Source organism: Papaver somniferum, chromosome 7, assembly GCF_003573695.1.
Source record: "Papaver somniferum cultivar HN1 chromosome 7, ASM357369v1, whole genome shotgun sequence".
NCBI classification, from domain to species: Eukaryota; Viridiplantae; Streptophyta; class Magnoliopsida; order Ranunculales; family Papaveraceae; genus Papaver; species Papaver somniferum.
This window is the reverse complement of record NC_039364.1, coordinates 130,245,452-130,268,359: the sequence shown is the minus strand read 5'-3', so window position 1 is coordinate 130,268,359 and position 22,908 is coordinate 130,245,452. Positions and strand designations below refer to the sequence as shown.

Below are 22,908 nucleotides of genomic sequence, written 5' to 3'. Positions count from 1 at the left end.
TCTCCGTCAAAATATGAATTTAATATAATGTGAAACAAATTTGGCCTTAGATGTTCCATTAGACCAATGCCAAAATCACAGTTTTTGAATCACATTAGAACATCCATCCTAGTACAAGAGTATATCTCTCTTAGTGTCTGCTCAGATTTATTTTAGCGTGTGTTGTTAGTTCTTCCGTTACTAGTGAACAGTTCTGTTTATGTCCGTACCGTTCTTGTGTTTCTGTTAACTGCGACAGCTAGCTCTGCCAGCCTGTCTCTATAACTAACTCAGCCTACTTATATAAAGGCTTGTACTTGTTTTGCTTTCTATGTAATGTGAAAGAACCATTCCTATCTATAGCGCCCCCAAAGATAACATATGACTGACCAAGAGATTAACTAAATACAGAGGCACCAAGAATCCATAACATAAACTTAAGCATTCAATAAGAAATCTGCTACAGAACTTAACCCAAAACTAGCCCCGCTCAGGAATATATATATATATACAAAACTTCTCTCAAGTGATACATATACAATAGTCATAGTTATCAAATAATATATACAACATAATAAACATAGCAGAAGTAATCTAACAAACGCCTCGAAGCTTTCGCTGCGCAACTCTGATCTGTCTCTGAAACTGAAAGTGGGAATAATTAACATTTAACTTCTAAGTAATCATAGGCAAGATTTGGAAAACAATAATGCTTTCCCAAGCATTAAAAAAGTGACCAAGTCACTCAAATAAACAACCATGTATATGGACAAACTCCTTCTTCAAACAATGTATAATATGGTTGTAATTCCGAACTCGCAAATCACACCTATATAGCTATTGATATCACCAATTCCTAACTCGCAAACTAATGACCTATATAGTGCATAAAAGCTCAAATTCATGTAGGTATAAATGTGAAGGAGCGTATCCTATATACCACACGTGGAAATTCTCATTTTCCATAACAATTCATATGACAAACAAACAATACAAGTCCTTTACAAACAATGGAAAGATTAACAAAACAACAGAATTATCACAATGCAATTTATATAAAGCATGGAATGCATAAACAAACAATGCATGATTTGTTAAACATAAACTTTTGTAAAAAGAAACAATAATGGTTACAAAAGAGTCAAATGTATTCCCACCTCTTTTGATGACAAGCCACGCCTAGCTTGATATCCACGATCCACTGGTTCATCCTTTGAATCGATCGTTGTTAATAACTAACTGTTAATCACACAAACAGTCTAAGAATCTAGCCAAAATGGCTCACACAAGAAACATACAAGTCCATCTAATGATTCTAAGTCCACTTATGGTTCTATATCTTTTATTATCTATCTTTAGCATATCTAAGAGTTACTAATTCAATTGAGCTGATTCTATAATCCAATAACTAAGTCTAATGAACATCTACAACTTTGTAGATTAAACCAAAGGCTAACTCAGACCACAAGTGGTTAGGGGTGAGCATAAAAACCGGAACCGCGGATTTAACCCGTATCCGTCCGCAAAATTGCGGATTTCACCCAAACCGCAAGACGTATGGGCCGGACACGGGTGGGATTCTCAAATCCGCATGCGGTGCGGATGCGGTTGCGGTTGTCATTTGAAAACCGCAGATTACCGCAACCGTAGAAAGAAGCAAAGTTTTCTTACCTGAGTATGAACCTAGGCCCAAAGAGAAAGAAGTGAAGTTCTTTGATCACTTAGTTAACTAAATGAATTTAGGCCCAAAGAGAAAGAAGTAAAGTCCTTAAAACACTAACTGAATTTAGGCCCAACAAATAGAATCAAAACTAAGTTAACTAACTGAATACAATCAAAACTAAGTTAAGACACTAACTGAATTTAGGCCCAACAAGTACAATCAAAACTAGGTCAAATCCGCGGTTAATCCGCAACCGGCCCATACAATCCGCGGATCCGCAAAGGTTAAATCCGCGGGTGATTGGACCGGTCACGGTTCAATTTTGCAAATCCGCAACTTTGACGGTTTGGTTACGGGTGACCCCTAATCCGCAACCGTTTGTCCGTTACACACCCCTACAAGTGGTCCATATAATCAAATAAGAATCTTATTTCTAAGCCCAAGTTCACTAAGCCATCCCCATAACACAAGGCCTGACCCAACTGGGTCAATCTAAAGGTCAACGACGGTCAAAGGGTTCAACTAACAGTCCACGTCCATTCGAGGTCAAGTCCAGCGCAATCAAATCGGTCAAGGTCCACTGAGTCAACTCAGGTAACAGATCGGGATCACTGAGTCGGCACAGGATTGACTCAGTCAGATTGACTAAGTCAGCTAGAGTCAGATCATGACTAGGCTGAATGGCACAAGGCCAGAACTCTTGCACATGCCAGAGAACACTACTGCACATTCATTGTGCAACACACACCTAAACTTTATTTCAACTTCTACTTCATTACCATTTCAATTAAATATAAAAACATCTAAAACTCCCATTACAATACTAATATATTCAATTTAACTGAACTACATAATTTAACTACAAATTCCAATTACAATCAAAGATTAAGTCTACCTGCAGTTGCAGCTTTAAGCTCCTATAAGAGATATTCAACTCAGCATACTCATCTAACTCAATCACATAACATCTCATTGAACTTCTTCATTTATAGCCTTAGCTTGAAAAGAACTCTCATGAACACTATTTTCATGAACTGTAATATCATAGCCTCAACCCACTGGCAAGACTCCAAACATTCATCTACATTCCAACCATTTCCGACATCAACACCACCATTACCAATTCAGCTAAACCTGCATCTCAATCATGTTCAACAATTAAAGAACATCATCTCAACTTATACCAATCCAGCTTCATAACATCACCAACAGCTACATATGTATTACTATGAGCTCAATCCCATCTACATCAACAATTCAACCCCAACTGTTAAACACATTCTCTTCTCAGTCACCACCTGTAACCATTCTAACACACCATACACCATAATCACTACTTATGCTTAATCCACACTTGTATAACTCACTTTACCAACTGAATCTATTCAATCACATACCAAGTAAATAATTTAACTTCAAGGTGATATTAAGAAACAAAGAGACTTACCCAACAATAGTCTTCCCTGAATTGTTGTTCTACCACCCACTGATGCCGAGACCATAATTCCCATCTCCCCTGAGTTTGAACTCCCTTTGAAGCAATACCACCATCATCAACAACAGTTCTCAACTAAACCCTAATTCAATTCCCTACTCTTCTCTTCTCTAATGTAAACTCAATACATCAACCAGACCTTCAAATCTATCAAACCCATCCTTTAATTCCCCTCTTATTCAAAAATCCTCAAATACAGAACCTTAATTCTTAATTTGGGGAAGAACATGAACCCTAATTTCTTAATTCTTCCTCAGAACTGCTCCAAACATCTAATTAACCTCACCATGTTCCTCAATCAACTAAACCCAGTCCTCAGTTCTTCTTATACATCACTAATTGGAACTCTAATTCGACTTCCAGTAAAACCCCAATCTTCTCAGATCTTCACTGAATTCCTAAATCAACAGCTAACTCTTCTCACTTGTTTCAAACACACAAAACCCCTCATCAATTGATCGACTTCATGCTCAAATCCATATAATTCTTTGATCAATTCCTTACTCAGAAACCCTAACTTCTGTTTCTCTTCGATCCGTCGTTTCTTCTTCATCTGAAGTTAAACCAACTTCAACACCATCAGATTATCAACCTCCTAATCTTACTTGAACGAGATTCAATATCCAATCCTCTGTTTTAAGATCGACGAAGAGAAGAAGAACAAGAAGAACAGAAGCAAAAAGAGAAAGAAGAAGAAGAGAAAAGAAAAAAAGAGAAGAAATGAGAGTTTATCCTCCCGATTTGGGTTGATAAGGCCAAAGGAAGTTTATGGAATACCCGCTGAATGATAAGGGAAGCCCTAGTCGGTCTAATGTCAAAAAGACTATTTTTCCCTTCTCACTAATCTGATGATTACTTCTTCGTTGGTATTCGAATGACACGTTCGAGTAGTCCATTTCGCATAACTTCTCGAGAGCTATCTAACGGTGCTAGTTTCGTAACTAAATCGTTGTTAGGTTAATTTCTATGAACTAACGTTCGTGTTAAACTAATCGAGTCATTATCGGCTAAGACGTCTCTTGACCAGTCTAATAGCGTTGACGAGCTTAAGGGTCCTTACATTCTCCCCACCTTATTCATTTTCGTCCTCGAAAATCAATCCATTCTTGAAGTCTTCAAAAACTCCCCACCTTATAGAATAATCCCATCTCTTGTCTAAGCGCAAACAACATAAAACTAAGCATAAACCTATATGGCTTTCTACAATTAAAAATTTGTGGCTCTAAGTTCAATTGACTATTTCCATTTCAATAAATTACTGGTTCTATTTACGAGAGAAAATACTCTATAACAAAGTTTCTAAGTAAAATTTTGAGATCTATCAGTTCACTAATAGAAGCAAGTTTTCCTTTTATGCCTAGTGATACAAGAATGCAGTTGTCCTGTCTAGGTTCGCGACGCCTGACAATGCCTATCTACGTAACAAGTATCACCCGAACACATAAGAATTACCAACCTCACTATTCCCCAGTGCTGGATTAACTAAGTATTAATTTATTAAATTAATTAGTCTCTAAAATTTTATCGTAATTGGTGTAAGTCTTATAAATTTACTTCGTAAAATATATAAATAGTTCACGTCATTTTAAACAATTTAGTCATCTGAACTTAGTCACCATTATAAATAATCTCACTTCGATATCTGATATTTTTAGTAGGGGTGCACACGGACCCGACAAAACCGCCAGAACCGCCCGACCCGAACAAAAAATGACCGACGCCCACCGAACCCGAAGTACACAACGGCCCTGTACGGTAAGTTTTGTCTAAACCCGACCTATCTACGGTGTTACTCGGTTGGAGATAGCTACCGACCAACCTCATCTAAAACCGACCGATCAAAGTAATCTAGGGCTAAGAAAACCCTAATACCTTCATATAAATACTTCTCTTAGACGTGGAAATTATCATTTCCCATAACAATTCATATGACAAACAAACAATACAAGTCCTTTCCAAACAATGGAAAGATTAACAAAACAACAGAATTATCACAAGCAATTTAAATAAAGCATGGAATGCATAAACAAACAATGCATGATTTGTTAAACATAAACTTTTGTAAAAAGAAACAATAATGGCTACAAAAGAGTCAAATGTATTCCCACCTCTTTTGATGACAAGCCACGCCTACCTCGAGATCCACGATCCCCTGGTTCATCCTTTGAATCGATCGTTGTTAATAACTAATTGTTAATCACACAAACCCTCTAAGAATCTAGCCAAAATGGCTCACACAAGAAACATACAAGTCCATCTAATGATTCTAAGTCCACTTATGGTTTTATATCTTTTATCATCTATCTTTAGCATATATAAGAGTTACTAATTCAATTGGGCCGATTCTATAATCCAATAACCAAGTCTAATGAACATCTACAACTTTGTAGATTAAACCAAAGGCTAACTCAGACCACAAGTGGTCCATATCATCAAATAAGAATGCTATTTCTAAGCCCAAGTTCACTAAGCCATCCCCATAACACAAGGCCTGACCCAACTGGGTCAATATAACGGCCAACGACGGTCAAAGGGTTCAACTAACAGTCCACGTCCAGTCGAGGTCAAGTCCAGCGCAATCAAATCGGTCAAGGTCCACTGAGTCAACTCAGGTAACAAATCAGGATCACTGAGTCGGCACAGGATTGACTCAGTCAGATTGACCAAGTCATCTAGAGTCAGATCCTGACTAGGCTGAATGACACAAGGCCAGAACTCTTGCACATGCCAGAGAACACTACTGCACATTCATTGTGCAACACACACCTAAACTTTATTTCAACTTCTACTTCTACTTCATTATCATTTCAATTAAATCTAAAAACATCTAAAACTCCCATTACAATACTAATATATTCAATTTAACTGAACTACATAATTTAACTACAAATTCCAATTACAATCAAAGATTAAGTCTACCTGCAGTTGCAGCTTTAAGCTCCTATAAGAGATATTCAACTCAGCATACTCATCTAACTCAATCGCATAACATCTCATTGAACTTCTTCATTTATAGCCTTAGCTCGAAAAGAACTCTCATGAACACTATTTTCATGAACTGTAATATCATAGCCTCAACCCACTGGCAAGACTCTAAACATTCATCTACATTCCAACCATTTCAGACATCAACACCACCATTACCAATTCAGCTAAACCTGCATCTCAATCATGTTCAACAATTAAAGAACATCATCTCAACTTATACCAATCCAGCTTCATAACATCACCAACAACTACAGATGTATTACTATGAGCTCAATCCCATCTACATCAACAATTCAACCCCAACTGTTAAACACATTCTCTTCTCAGTCACCACCTGCAACCATTCTAACACACCATACACCATAATCACTACTTATGCTTAATCCACACTTGTATAACTCACTCTACCAACTGAATCTATTCAATCACATACCAAGTAAATAATTTAACTTCAAGGTGATATTAAGAAACAAAGAGACTTAACCAACAATAGTCTTCCCTGAATTGTTGTTCTACCACCCACTGATGCCGAGACCATAATTCCCATCTCCCCTGAGTTTGAACTTCCTTTGAAGCAATACCACCATCATCAACAACAATTATCAACTAAACCCTAATTCAATTCCCTACTCTTCTCTTCCCTAATGTAAACTCAATACAGCAACCAAACCTTCAAATCTATCAAACCCATCCTTTAATTCCCCTCTTATTCAAAATCCTCAAAAACAGAACCTTAATTCTTAATTTGGGGAAGAAAATGAACCCTAATTTCTTAATTCTTCCTTAGAACTGCTCCAACATCTAATTAACCTCACCATGTTCCTCAATCAACTAAACCCAGTCCTCGGTTCTTCTTATACATCACTAATTGGAACTCTAGTTTGACTTCCAGTAAAACCCCAATCTTCTCAGATCTTCACTGAATTCCTAAATCAACAGCTAACTCTTCTCAGTTGTTTCAAACACACACAACCCCTCATCAATTGATCGACTTCATGCTCAAATCCATATAATTCTTCGATCAATTCCTTACTCAGAAACCCTAACTTCTGTTTCTCTTTGATCCGTCGTTTCTTCTTCATCTGAAGTTAAACCAACTTCAACACCATCAGATTATCAACCTCCTAATCTTACTTGAACGAGATTCAATATCCAATCCTCTGTTTTAAGATCGACGAAGAGAAGAAGAACAAGAAGAAGAGAAGCAGAAAGAGAAAGAAGAAATGAAAGTTTATCCTCTCTATTTGGGTTGATAAGGCCAAAGGAAGTTTATGGAACACCCGCTGAATGATAAGGGAAGCCCCAGTCGGTCTAATGTCAAAAAGACTATTTTTCCGTTCTCACTAATCCGATGATTACTTTTCGTTTAGTATTCGAATGACACGTTCGAGTAGTCCATTTCGCATAACTTCTCGAGAGCTATCTAACGGTGTTAGTTTGGTAACTAAATCGTTGTTAGGTTAATTTCTATGAACTAACGTTCGTGTTAAACTAATCGAGTCATTATCGGCTAAGACGTCTCTTGACCAGTCTAATAGCGTTGACGAGCTTAAGGGTCCTTACACTATCCACTCATTTTACTATGGTATCAGAGCCGATTAGGTCCTGATAACTAGTTTGTAGCTTCTGCCATTAAACCTGCAAATTCAAGCTTTTGTTCTTGAAAATTTCTTGATTTTTTCTTTTGATTCGATACGGAATCAAATATTACTAAAGTTCCTTTACATACTATAGCTAGTATAGTTCCCTCTAGACTCCAAGATCATAATTTTCTTACATGAAAATCATTACTTCTTCCACTTTTCAAAAGATACAATGTTTTAGGTTATATAGATGGATCAAAGAGATGTCCAAACAAGTTTGTATATGCACAAAGAGGTGCAGATCTTGAAGAAAACATTAATCCTGAGTGGATCAAATGGAATGAAGAAGATCAAACTTTGATCTTGTGGATTCAGTCAGCAATTTTTGAAAGTGTTATATCATATGTTGCTAGATCGACTACTTCTTATGAACTTTGAAGGTGAATTGAAGAAAGATTTGCAACAATTTCTTCAACACACATTATTCAACTCAGTACAAAACTTTCCTCAATCAAACAAGGTAACTCTACGATGATTAACTATCTTAATAAAATCAAGAAAATATTTGATTCCTTGTTTGCTGCTGGTTCTCCTATTTGTGAATATGAAATGATTGTGAGTGTTCTCAATGGTCTTGGATCTGCTTTCGATTCTTTTTCTACATCAATTCGAATTCGCAATCCAAGAATAACTTTAGGAGAATTACATAACCTTTTGCTGAGTGAAGATATTGTTCTGTCTGAAAGAGCTAAACATGTTATTAACTCAGAAGAAGCAAAAGCCTTTGCAGCTTTTAGAGCAAATAGATCTTTTTCTCATAACAACAATGCTAGATCTAATTTTCACCACTCTTCAATACCTCAAACTCGTTCATACTATCCATCTACATCATCTTCATCTACATCATCTTCATCTACTTTTCCTTCAAAATCTTTCACTCAACCACCACAATCACCATCTCCCACCTCTGCTAGTGGTACTTCAACTTGAGGCCTAAGCGACCAACTTGTAAAATCCGCTTCAAATTTGGTCACTCTGCCATTGAGTGTAATCAACGTATGAACTTTGCTTATCAAGGTCGACCAATACCTTCCAATATTTATGTTATGTTGGCCTATGCTGATGTTCTTGGTGAGAATCCTTGGTACTGTGACTCATGAGCAACATCTCATATTACTTCAGATGCCTCTGATCTTCAGGATTTACATTCTTACATAGGCATTAAACAAATCTCCACATCTAATGGTGAATGTATGCCAATATCTGATATTGGTACTTCCTCTAAATTCTTACTTACTAATTCTATCAGTTTGCCTAAACTATTACATGTTCCAAGTGCTTCTCATAAATTGTTATACGTTCATAAGTTTACTAGAGATAACAATCTCAGTATAACATTTGAGGGTGACAATTATTTTGTGAAGGATCTCAAATCTGGGAAGAACATTTTCCAAGGGAAGAGTGATAATGGTTTTGTATCCTTTACATCTGGCATCTTCACCAATATCTACTTCAGAAGTTATTGCTTTGTCTGCTTTGAAGATATATCCACTTTTACTTCACAAAAGACTTGGATATCCATCTTTTCAATCTATGCAGATATTGAGTCACTTAGAGTCCTTTCAGAATATGTCAACTCACCAGTCATTTATATGTAGAGATTGTCAGTTAGGAAGAGCTCATAAGCTTCCTTTTACTATTTTTAGCACTGTGTCCAATAAACCACTGCTTTTGTTGCACATGGACCTTTGGGGACCTTGTCATGTTACTTCTTGTAGTGGTTTCACTTACTACTGTAATTTCATTGATGATTTTAGTAAGTATTGCTGGATATTTCCATTAATAAGAAAGTCTGATTTTATTTCTGTCTTCAGCTCATTTAAGACACAAGTTGAAAATTATTTTGATCTCAAAATTAAAGTAATAAGATCAGATGGAGGAGGAGAGTTCATAAATAATGAGTTAGGTAAATTTTTATCTACTCATGGAGTAATTCATTAATACAGTTGTGCACACACTCCAGAGCAGAATGGAGTAGCTGAAAGTAAGCACCAACATCTTATTGGATTATGAAGGACTTTACTGATTCAAGCTAATCTTGCAGACTGTTATTGGGTAGATGCTTCGCAAACTGCAAATTATTTAGTTAACAGACTACCTACAACTTATATCTCTTTCATGACACCTTATGAGAAACTCTATGGAAGTGCACCTAACTATTCCACACTTAGAGTTTTTGATTGTTCTTGTTATCCTTGGATCAAACCTTACACTCACTCTAAGCTAGAACCAAGAAGCAAAGCGTGTATTTTTCTTGGATATTCATCTTCTCAAAAAGGTTACAGATGTCTTGATCCATGTTCAGGCAGAGTTTTTATTTCTAGACATGTTACTTTTCATGAAGATCAATTTCCTGCTCTACAGTTCAAGCTTGATAATATTTCCAACACTGTCTCTCAGTTGTATCAGCTACAACCTTCACTTTTGGATTCTTCTTCAGCCACATCAACAATATCTGAGTCAGTCACTTCTTCAACTGAATTACCTACTGCAACTGTCATACCTACTTCTTCAACTGAATTACCTACTGTAACTGCTGAATCTATATCAACTGTTGAATTACATGCTTCAACTACTGAATCTACATCAACTGAACTACCTACTACTTCTTCTCCCGCAGTAACAAATGCTCATTCAATGACCACAAGGGGAAAAATGTGGATATTTAAACCTAAACTACCAAAGACTCTTTTCAGTTCTAAATATCCTGTATCTGCAACTCACTTAGCCTCAGTTGAAGACATCATTCCTAAGACTATGGCACAAGCTAAGAAACATCCAAAATGGCTTCACTCTTTGGTGTCTGAATGTTCTGCACTCAAAACAACTGGTACTTGGACACTAGAACCTCCTCATCCATCTCAGAATTTGGTAGGGTGCAAATGGGTCTTCAAAATCAAGCATAACCCAGATGGTACAATTGATAGGTTTAAATCAAGGCTAGTGGTAAAGGGTTATCTATAACAAGAGGGCATAGATTATCAAGAGACTTTCAGTCCTGTAGCAAAACCAGCCACAATAAGAATAGTTTTATCTCTTGTTGATCATCACAACTGGCCAGTTAAGCAACTTGACATTAGTAATGCATTTCTTCATGGTGATCTTAAAGTAACTGTTTTTATGACTCAATCACCAGGTTTTGAAGATCCAGAAAAGCCTCATTATGTTTGCAGATTACATAAATCCATATATGGTCTTAAGCAAGCTCCTAGAGCTTGGTATGAGAAGCTTATGGAGTCTCTTCTTGCTTTGGGGTTTGAGACATCTCTAGATGATACTTCCTTATTCACTTTCAAAAGAGGGTCTCTTATTATCATCATTATCATCTATGTGGATGACATACTTATCACTGGATCTTCCTTGACAGCTTGTAATCAGGTTATTTTTCAACTGTCTCTCTCATTTCCTGTTAAGGATTTTGGTCCCATCCACTACTTCATGGGATTGGAGATTAAAAGAAATGACACTGCTATGCATCTATCTCAGACTAAGTATATTTTAAATTTGCTCAAGAAAACCAATATGCTAGATGTCAAACCTTGTAATACACCAGCTATTGCGGATTCTAAAATGAGTAAGTTTGATGGTAAGCCCTTGCCAGGTGCTACAGATTATAGATCATTAGTGGGTGCTCTTCAATATGTTACATGGACAAGACCAGATATTAGCTATGTTGTTAACCAAGTTTGTCAACACATGAGCAATCGTACTGATGTGCATTTGGTTGCTGCTAAAATAACTTTAAGGTACCTCAAGAGTACTCTTGACTATGGGATTATTCTTCAGCAAGGACTGCAAGCTATTTCTTCTTTCTCGGATTCTGATTGGGCAGGCAATCCAGATGATCGTCGCTCTACTAGTGGATATTGTGTGTTCTTTGGGCCTAATCTTGTTTCTTGGTCTTCTAAGAAACAACCCACGGTTGCAAGAAGCTCCACAGAAGCTAAGTATCGTTCTTTAGCACATACTGCAGCTGAGGTGTTATGGGTGTGTCAGATTCTCAAAGATCTTAATGTGTTTGTTTCTTCCTCTCCTACACTGGGATGTGATAACAAATGCTCCATCTTTGTGGCTTCTAATCCCACTCTTCATGGCAGGATGAAGCATGTAGCCATTGATTTTCACTTCATTCGTGAACTGATTCAGTCCAAAGTTTTGTATCTTCACTATGTTTCTATTGACACTCTTGTTGCAGATGTCTTCACAAAGGGGCTTTCAGCAGCTAGATTTGAATTTTTGCGCAACAGGCTGAAAGTTCAGCCACTTCAGCTTGAGGGGGATAAGATAAGAGTATATCTCTCCTAATGTCTGCTCAGATTTATTTCAGCGTGTGTTGTTAGTTCTTCTGTTACTAGTTAACAGTTCTGTTTATGTCCGTACAATTATCGTGTTTATGTTAACTGCGACAGCTACCTCTGCCAACCTGTTTTTGTAACTAACTCAGCCTACTCATATAAAGGCTTGTACTTGTTTTGCTTTCCGTGTAATGTGAAAGAACCATTCATATCCACTCGTTTCACTACATCCATCATGATATATCCCATTACATACATAAACACCTATTTACATCTAATCCAGAATTTACGGTTCTCCATTGCGAATGTCTTCCCCATATTCATGGCCGACTACTACTCTATTACTGATAGAGCCAAACACATACCTGAACCAAATTGGGTGACATGTCAACAAAGATGTGAACCACCGCATATTTAAGATCTTACTGCTATTAAGTTTTGTCAAATGTTTTTGCCTTTTGTTTACTGATCACGACCCTTCAGAATACCAAACTTCACTATCTACAAAATTTAATTCCAGTCGTTAATTTTCGGCAACTGATTCGAGTTGCGCTCATTTTCAACTTCAAGTTTATTATTAATTGGATTTTTTGTAAGAAGTATTTGTGCTCAAACTATCGACTGTATTTATAACCATGAAAATTGATCCTCCTTATCTAAAAGAAAGTCAAAACTAACCAAATAGCTTGGAGCATCCTTAAAAACTACCGGAAATGTTCCAGGGGATTTTTACACATTGAAAGAAAGTCAAAACTAACCAAATAGCTTGGAGTATCCTTGAAAACTACCAGAAATGTGATTTTACACATTGAATGAAAGTCAAACTAACCAAATAGCTTGGAGTATCCTTGAAAACTACCAGAAATGTTCCGGGGGATTTTTACACATTGAATGCCATATGCAGTTGTAATAGGTTTCACACTTCCACTGGATAGTTTTAGCCAAAAAAGGCAAGTTGCTTTTGACCGTTAAGAGTTCCGGATATATTTAGATACACGATGAACAGTGAGCACATCTCTGTCCACTGTGTTGCATCCAATGATCTATTACATAGAATGTTATGGTCGCTGCTCACATTTGATAGAGGTCCTACAATCCTATTAGTAAATCTTAATCTTGGTAAGACGTCACATAATAACTTTAGTTTTAGGAAAGACAAGACAGTCAAAGGCAGTTGACCAGATTAAGGCCACGCTAGACGTGTTTTGGCTACGTCCCTCTCTACCACAGCAGGTCGACCTTAACTACTGTATATGCAACTAAAAGCACATATCCTCTAGTTAATCTTTAACTCAACCCATCAAATGAAGAACAAGAACAAATCATCCTTGATCACCACCATATGAGCAGTGTGCTTCAGTGGTTTGAGAGAAAGGGGTGCTAATCTAAAATATGATACAGTAGTGGCATTTTTGTAAAAGTTACATACAGCCGAGTTTCAAGCCACAGTGTTGTCTCCTTCTCTCCTCAGTAATTCCTGCAGACACAAGCCAAAAGCATCAAGCTTCCCAGTTAATTCATCAGTGGTTAAACGACTATAAGCATGACAGCACACATGAAAAGAAAAACCGCAATTCTGTATGCCTCATGTTAGAACAAAAGAGACCATGGTGCGCAAGAAAAGAAATGAGATAAAGATACAAGAGCGCAAGGAACCACTACAAACTGTTTCCTCACAGTTGTTTGGACAAGACACAATTAAAATTCACAGCCTCTTGAATTTGGTCATGGTAAAATATTGAGAACACGATGAACGGACCACACCAGCGGGATTTTGAAGAAACAAAGGGCAGAACCGTTTGTTAAATCCCATATTCAACTTGTATTAACCATTAACATTAGTTTTCTCCATCCAATTGGGGGAAACCTAAAGAAAGGAAAAGAAAAAAAAGAAGAAAAAAAAAGGGACGACGGAAGAATATTAACTTTCAGAATGCAAAAATATTGTAGGGCATCAGAAAACTATACCTGCTTGGTTTCTGCAACTGACTTCCGCTGTCTTTCTCTCTTTTCACGTTGGCACTCACCACACCAGGCAGAAAAATCCTTCTGGTACTTTTTTAGCTCCCTAAAAGCTGAACTGTAAAAAGAAGTTGCACATGAAGTATCAACCAGTAAAACATGTTAGGTATGTTAGAACTTATCACAAACAAATAGAAGTTAATTAAGAATCCGGAGCTTTTGGACCCCCCAGTAAAACATGCAGCATCTACACATGAATGGATTTGTACCTATACTACATGTACATTGACGTACTTGGGAATGAACTAGAGTCAAGTAATCTAATACATTGGTGATTCTGTTGGTTGACAACCACTTTCTGATAAGCCTTATGGGAGTAAAATTTTAGTGGAAGGAGCAATGGTCTCAGTGATATCGAAAGCAAAGAATGAATGCCCTATCGCCTATTTGACACAACGACATTCCCAATTTTCACCAGCACAAACCTTTGTACTGGAAGCTCGAATGTCACTAAAAGATATCTGTTGGCATTGTAATTTGTGTTGCCAGTGATGCACCAATGATTAAGCCCGATTCGCACAAAAGACAAACACAAAAAGTCGATTTAAAAAGTTTGGGACACAAATATCTCAGCCCTTAAAAGATAGAAACAGACTAGGGCATCTTATCTTATGGTTGACAACTATGATACAATGTTTGTGTCCTACCCAAACATAGCACCCACTAATTATAGGTAAACAACACTCCAAAGCTGCAAATGCTTCACCCAACCAGGCCAAGATAACAAAAAGTTAGATCTCAAAATGCTCTGTAAAGATAATCTACTAACTAGATCAACACAGTACATATGCAGCTAAGGCAATCTCTCAAACTGGATCATGAAATTGACAGAGATGACCACCATCACTGGAAACTCTGTGCTTAAAACTCGGTAGTAAAAGGTTTTGGAACCTCCGAATACTAAATTAAGAAGTCACTGTCAAGTTTTGGAGCAAATTACTCAACAGACCACGGTAAACCTTTACCGAAGGAGTAAGGGTGTGAAGACCTAAGTTGTTTGAGGCACCAAAGTGACATCTTCTTTGCCTGAGAGAGTGAGACGCCTCGCCAGCCAAGGCGCCCCTTTTTCCTAGAGTTCCTTAAGAAAATCCTAAATATAGCATTTATGTCAAGGTTACACAGACATGCCAAATTAATGTCATGACCAGTCGGACATGTGATCAGACGACATGCGTCCAACACTCACCTAACATGTGCACCAAGTTTGTGACCCACGTTATTCGGACATTGGACACTGGTTGGACACTTCCAGACATGTCAAAAATAAAAAAATGGTTCTTACTGGTTTTGGAAAATCAAAATAAAATAGATATAATGCTAATCTATTCTCCTCTAAGCCAAATCAAAGAACTAACTATTCGTAGAAGAGATAAATATTTTTTTCTTATTATTAAACTTATCTAATTAGTCGTCCAGAATTAAATAGAAAGAAGAATCACTGTGCCAAGTAGATTGTTATTCTATTAGCCTAAAATCTCATTTTCGTGTTATATGGGTGTCCCCTTGTCCTAGTTTTATGAGATTTAGCGTGTCTGCATAATCGTGTCCCATGCATGTGCAACCTTGATTACGCCATATTTTACAATTAACCCTCTCTTTGTCACAACATTAAGGCCCAATCTTCTACTTTGGATCTGTTTTATTAAAATTAGAGTTTCTACTCTAAAAAGACTAGCATACATGCACTGTAGGATTTCTAAATTTAGGAAAAGATATTGGGAAGAAAGAAATTTGCTAAAAAAAATAAAGAGAATCCGATATCATTATCTATGTATAGGCATCTTAAAGCGCTTTTCAGATTTTGGTCAAATCTGATTTATTGTGTCGAAGAATATGAAACTTTTAAAACTTATCAATCGCTAAACTTAGTGTCGAAGAATGTTCATAGCAATCGCTTTTGCAAAAAATAATACTCCCTCCGTGTCTGCAAAAGAGATACCATCACTTGTTCATTTTAGCCTATTTTTATATTGTTTTTCGTACACTATTTCACATAAAGTCCTTGCATATAATATATTTATTAGATATTAACACCGAAGCTCACTAAATTTAATAATGCTTCATAATTCGCATTTATACTGTTGTTGTTTATGCCCAATGCCTCGCCCCAAACAGCATAGGTACAGACATCAGATTCATGAGAAAACGTTCTAGAGGAACGGTTTGACAGTTCTGGTGAAGGTCATCACTGTGGAAAAATTTACACTCTAGGCTACAGAAATTAGATATGCAGACAGATAACATTTGAAACTAGAATAACTCAAATTTGAGCTAGGTAAACATTTTATCTTTGCACTGATCAGGAGATTCAGGACATCAAAACCAAATATTCAGCTGATTTATTTCTCACTAAGCTGTTTTGAGATATGGCAGGTGGCCTGGTGGTTATTACCTATTAGTCTACTTTCGCTATCAGCCTATTTTAACCTTAGCAAATTCTTTCTAACTGAGCTGAGAGCAACAGTACACTAAGAAGTAAAATAATATATTGGAGCTATTGCTTCATCTTTCACACTTGCACCGAGAAAACATACCTTCTGCACCAAAGGAGTAAGTTAATCCTATGCCCTGATCTAGTCGCCCTGGCACCATGCCTATGCCGACCACGATGAAGCACCGCTTGTCCAGCAACATGGGAATAATCAAAGGATTCCTGTTCAATTAAAAGAAACCTCCATCAGGAGTGTTCATTTCTTTTCAACTTCAAAATTAAAAAAAAGGACAGAAAGAAAGAATTTTCTGGCACCTTTGAGGCACCACAACATTTCCGCATGTTGTCCACAACATTTTTTTGTGACCTAAATGTGGTTTTATTTTAATTAATTTGTTTTGTAATGCAATATAGTAAACAACAACTACTGTCAGAATTTCTAACAAAGTTCTGCAAAAACCCACCAAATTAAAAAAGAAAAAAAAAACGGATACGAAAACAATAATGCTAGATCTAAAAAACAAACGATAATGCTAGATCTACTACATTTACAGGATAGGATCAACATCTAACCAAGGTGACCAGTCTCCTAAGACTGAATATGCTCGAAGGTGAAGGGACCAGCTATTTCTAGGTTTCTGGACAAGAATGCATGATGGATCTATCACTTAATAAAAATGTTCAAATACCTACCTCCTATATAAGCAATTGTAGGAGGTCGCTATCCTTTCAATGACAACTACCGGTAATAATGTGCAATATAGAACATGTTACACTTAAGACCACTTTTACATTGACTCACCTCAGGCTGAGATTCGGTATTTACGTGCTTGTCACAGCGAATTCCTCGAAAGAACAAGTCACCACCGGAAAATTGCTTACCCAAGCACACATTCAAAGTGACTTCAGAGTCATCCACGTGAAAGCCTACATTCATAAGACTGTTTTGACTTAGTAAAGGATGAAAGGCACCAATTTCATGATCTTGTAAGCACAAATATACCCAATAGTGTATTCCAAACCAAAAAGACAAATAATAAAGAACAGTAAAATCAAGGAGGCATGAGGAAGGACTAGGCGTAAAGGATCACACACTATGTGGTGCAGATCCAACACAAAGAACATCAAAATTTTATCAAGTAATGAAATGACAGGAGATGATAAATCATCACAAATTCAAAGCTCTGTTCCAAACCATTCAAATGGCCATTAACAAATATGATGGGAGAAGATATTTGCACTCTAACTAATTCAATTTGTTAGTCATACTCGAAAAGGCCTTACGATGACAGACTTTTTGTCAGCTGTGGATCCCCCATAATTCTGAGAATAGTTGTAACATGAATGGCAAGGGTTAATCTCCAAAACACAATTAATAAGGCATAATATCGAAGCTACTTAGCACTTCCAGCATTTCAAAGATTATGCATGGATCGTGATGGTCCTCATCCAGCACCTAATACAAGGCCTATGTACCTACAGTGGAACCATCATTAATACCCAGGCAACATGCAGAACCATCTATAGTAACCAAGTGAACCAACTGCAAACTCGGACATTCATTGTTTAGATAGGTTGCATCTACCAAGCTATAGACTCGCTTGATATTGTTTTTCTTTCATAAAGGTTAGGTTGATGCCCCCTCCTTTTTGTTTTTCCTTCTAAATTTCTTACTTTCGAGGGCTTTGCCAAAAAAAGAAAAAAAGTGAGCCAACTCTGACAGCTGTGGTCTTATAGGTTAACAAGCACCAGGGACCATTTTCGATGCCATAAGTTTTGACAACTACTACTTGCTGCGGACCAGATAGAAACTCAAGTTATTATAGCCAACCTAAGTACATGAAGCAGCATGAACATAAAAAGTATAGGAGAAGCAATATAATATCTCAAAAAGAAAAAAAAAATCACCTACCCAAGTCAACATCCCTGTCTTTTCCATATTCAACAACAAAACCATGATGAGAATCTAGAGTGGGCCCACCAACTTCAGGAAAGAACACTGCACAACAAGTTTAACTCCAATATCAACAACGACGAAAGAATTCAAAGACATGGCTGGCTTGCTTAAGCTTCCTACAATTTTATAAAAATGGACAAATTAGCATCAACGAAAGTGTGAGTATATCACCTTTAGATATGGGACGTACGAAGTCGTCCATAAGCTTGTCGAGCATGGTTTCCAATCCAAAATCATCAAGAACAGCACCATATTTATTCATTGTATTTGGACGCATGATTCTGAACTTGGATTCACTCACCCACTTTTCAAAATTATCCACCTAAAAAGACCAAAAGTGTGTTAAGAGAGTAAAATGGAGAATCACATGGCATAACGGCTTAAAAGAAAAGACTGAAAAATTGTTACAGTGCGGCACCAATTGAGGGATGATTGATACCTCAGATAGCAACATTTTACAGAAATCCTGATGGAGCATTTCGAACGTATACACTCCTGGTGAGGGCTCAGATATTATACTTCTTAAACTCTCTTCTGTATTTTTATTGATTGCTTCAACAAATGATTGAACAAAAAAAGTTGCAGGATCCATAGTGTACAGCTCTCTATGCAATGGCTGCAAAGAAGAAAACCCAACAACAGCGTAAGAAACTAACAAACTGAACCCAGGAATTTTAACATTTTATATAAAAAAAACAACATAAGAGACAGCTCAATTAGTTGAATAACACAAAAGTTTTACAGACCCTTAACTGTCTTTACACCATTATTTCAACCCATTATCTTCTACTATAGCAAAATACCCACAAAAAACTGGAGACAGTGAAGAACTAATGCCCTTTTAAGAACCCAAAGAGAACCTTGGAGAGATCAGCAGTTTTTGTATAAACCCTAAAGCTATAGGTCTCTATGCTTGGCTTGGTACTCGTACCAACCCGGAGAGCAAAACTTTAGTAATTTCGGCGAAGGATTCATTATTAGGACCTTGGCAGAAATAAACCAAATGTTGACAGAGCACTACCAATTTTTCATCTCATAGATCGACAAGACTGATAATCCCTCGTCGAAGATATTACCAGTACACTGGTGTGCCTAAATCCACTCTATTAGCAGTAGCCACAGGTACTAGCAAAGATGCTAGATATATGAGCTTGTTCAATCCTTCAATCCTACAATCCTATATTGTTCAACTGTCCGCTTAAGCAATAAAACCAAAGGCTTTCCTTGATGCTCCACCAAGCTTAATAGCACTGTGAAATGCTTCTGGGAGTGAAAGTCCGGTCCAGGGTGTAATGTGCAGTTTTGACCTGTTTGTTCGAGCTACTCAAAAGAAACAAGTTCAGAGACTAAAGACTTAGCAAGTTATTAGTGGACCAGGAATTTGTCTTGATAAAATATTTCAAGTGTATAAATAATCCCATTATGTAGTTGGGAGGGTATTATTTGGCGCTGCACCCTACATAAAATAGACCCCGTCACCACAGCCAACAGCCTGACCCAAACAGCATAGATCAATGATGCATAACTACTAACAAGTGATGAGACATCTATTCAAACTCATCTCCAATTTATGGTAGTAACTAACTTCACAACCTTCTACAGCAGCGGGCTTATTTTCAATTCAACCTCCATAGGTTGTCAAATTTATCCTCTTATAGGTTCAATTTACTTAAACTTACATAAATTAACAAGCAATGACAGCTAGTTCATCTCTGACATAACATAAATAGGATACCAAATCTTGTCAGTACAAGAACAAAATAGTCTTACACATTTAACTGAGAAAAGGAGATCCAAATATAACAAAAACAAAGAACACATAAACATATTGAACGTATACCTTCATTTTTTAACTATTCGAAGAGACAAACAACAAGACTATCAATGTTTGCGATAAGATCATATAGAACTGTAACGCCAGTTTGTTTACCAGATGCATTACTTTGCCAGACCAATGATGCATTAGTTAGCACTTACTAGGAAACAAGGAGCACACTTTTGTTGTATTGATCTTGGAAATATATTTTAAATAAGCATGCAATATACCTTCAATGACATCTTGAACAAACAGAATTGAGTATTTGGATATTAAATGAAAATGAAAATTATAAAACTTCATCAAAAGACAAACCTGATAGTTTGCTATTATTTTTTGCCTGTATTCTCTGTGCCTCTGGACCTGATTCATGAAAAATGTAAAAGATGTTATTAGAGGTGCGATCGTTCCTTTGTTCTGTTTCAGAAAAAAATATGGACTTCAGCTGTGTTTGGTAATAATTAATATTAGATTAACCACTCTTTGAGTGGAGCAGTTCTCTTAGAAATCAGCTACCCTACATGTTAAACTCAAGTCTTTATTCTTACCCATTACATAAGCTTTGTTACATTTTACAGTCACAATAATTCTCAGCAGAAATAGTACACAAGGATCAATAACCATTGAAAAATAAAGGAAAAATTGATCATGCGACTGTTTTGTAGGAATATTCAATAAGCTTGTAACAAGAATATTTCTCGTGCACCGTCAATTAAAATGCTAGCTAAGAATGCGCAGATTTGAGATTGGTATTGCTGAACTGTGAAATGTCTCTAACACCGTGAGTAGTTTTCTACGTTTCCCCACAAAATACAAAATAAGAGCTTTGCTTTGTAGTACTTTGAAAAAATTTATCATATAGATAGCCTTGAGTTTAAGAAGTACAAGATTGAAATGACTGAGAAGAGAAATGCAGAAAAGGTATCAAGTACTATACATGAGAAAATAGGAAAGAAAGGCAAAAAAGACATCATCTTTGCTTCACCCACCGATCCTGGCACCAGTGCTATCCACCTAACCCGTCTATGTTCATGGACAAAACTTACTTCATGTACACATCCTCTTTGAGCAGAGTGATAACATGGATATTTTGTTTCTCGAGGCATGTTGGTATGGTTATGTCATCGTGATGAACATGATAAATCAATCCTTAAATTACTTAAGTTGATTGCAAATAGTTCCAAGTTCCAACTAAATCGGTAGTCTGTTCATGAGAATGTAACCAGAATGTAGGTGAGTCAGTTTGACATCCTAATGATGCTAAACACAATGTTGGTTTAAACAAGACAGCTAGCCATCTTGGTAGTTGGACTGATGACCTTGATGGCAACATATTTCATTTTACTCAGAGATTTTTATTGAATCAAGCAATGACCAAAAAAAATGAAGGGTTAGTCAATCTAATAAAATTAAGGTAATAAATTCAGTAGAGATATTGAAGATCAAGCTCTGCAGGGTACAACATCTGCAGCTAAACTGGAGAAAAAAGATATCTATGACAAATCCAACTCTCCAACTTTAACTAAGTCATGAGACCTGAGATGAAGTGAACATCTCTAGTGCTCCGGTTAATAGCAAGGCCCATACCTAGGTAACTGAAATATGAACTACATACGAAAATTGCTCAGATAAAAAACTCAACTTTATACAACCAATTTAGCTAGTGAAATTTAAATTAACAAATAGCATTTCAGAGAGAAAGAAAGAGAGAGAGACTAACTCTGATGCGTTCTCCTTGAGGCAAATAACGAGCCAAAATGTCGTTCATGTACTGAACCTTAAGGTGGCGGGTGACAGTGAGCATACTAGGGGGTAAGTAACGCTCTAGAGAAGAGAAAATACAGGGATTGAATCCGAGCTTGAGATCTTCGTAGTTCTCAGGGTTGTGATCAGTGTTTGGATTTAACCTAAGCCTTTGATGAGACTGAGATTGAGACTGAGGAGATGGAGAAGTAGGAGAGTATAGCATCATGGATGAACCACCATTCTCATTAGCATTTCCATTACTACCATTAATCTGCATCGACGATGGTTCACTTCTTCTTCGTTCTACAGACCCATCTAGAGACATTATTGAACCCTAACCACAGCCACAACCACCAAACTTGATAGAAGAAGGAGAAGAAGAAGCTACTTTATCGCTTTAAAACATGTTCCCCCCGGAAAGATTTTTATAAACTAAAACGAATTTCAAAGAACTGAGGTGCTAATTTTTATTCTGGTCAGTACACTCAGAACTTCAAAGAACTGAGGTGCTAATTTAGGGCTTTGAAATTTCTGCGCGACGGATATGTACTTGTAGAGAGTAGAAAGATTTAATAATTTTTTTATGTAGGATATAATCCAAATGCCAAGGAATGGGGAGCCACTAGCCAGTGTAGTGAGTTAGGGCCCGCTGTCAATAGAAGGAAAAAAAATGAATTAGCCATTTGTTTTTTTTTGTGTTTTTTTCTTTTTCGTAACCTCTAATACGCACTATAATAGGATAAAAATAGGTCACCAGTTAGTAATTTCAAAAAATCCTTATGTAAAATACTTGTATAAATGGCTAAACAACTGTTGTTTGATGTCATATTAATAGTTAGATTAGATGTCATATTAATATTTTGATTTATAGTT

The 22,908-nt window shown here is 36.8% G+C and overlaps 1 protein-coding gene across 1 annotated transcript; it reads right to left on the bottom strand.

Annotated features, from left to right (window-relative positions):
- Positions 1 to 12,849: 12,849 nt before the first annotated feature.
- Positions 12,850 to 22,589, bottom strand: LOC113298420 (uncharacterized PKHD-type hydroxylase At1g22950-like). The gene is made up of 9 exons (XM_026547159.1): positions 22,010 to 22,589; positions 20,605 to 20,652; positions 18,913 to 19,089; positions 18,645 to 18,795; positions 18,429 to 18,515; positions 17,319 to 17,443; positions 16,620 to 16,738; positions 14,032 to 14,143; positions 12,850 to 13,540 (listed from the first exon to the last, which is right to left on the bottom strand). The coding sequence occupies exons 1-9, from the start codon at positions 22,358 to 22,360 to the stop codon at positions 13,502 to 13,504; spliced, it is 1,209 nt and encodes a 402-aa protein (XP_026402944.1). The 5' UTR covers positions 22,361 to 22,589; the 3' UTR covers positions 12,850 to 13,501.
- Between the last annotated feature and the right edge of the window lie 319 nt (positions 22,590 to 22,908).

What these genes read in the sequence shown, in the direction of transcription:
- LOC113298420 (XM_026547159.1), bottom strand. Translation starts at nt 22,360, where the DNA reads ATGTCTCTAGATGGGTCTGTAGAACGAAGAAGAAGTGAACCATCGTCG. An exon ending in CGTACGTCCCATATCTAAAG is followed by an intron (nt 18,516 to 18,644) that starts GTGATATACTCA and finishes CTTGTTGTGCAG; the next exon opens with TGTTCTTTCCTGAAGTTGGT. An exon ending in ATACCGAATCTCAGCCTGAG is followed by an intron (nt 16,739 to 17,318) that starts GTGAGTCAATGT and finishes TTAATTGAACAG; the next exon opens with GAATCCTTTGATTATTCCCA.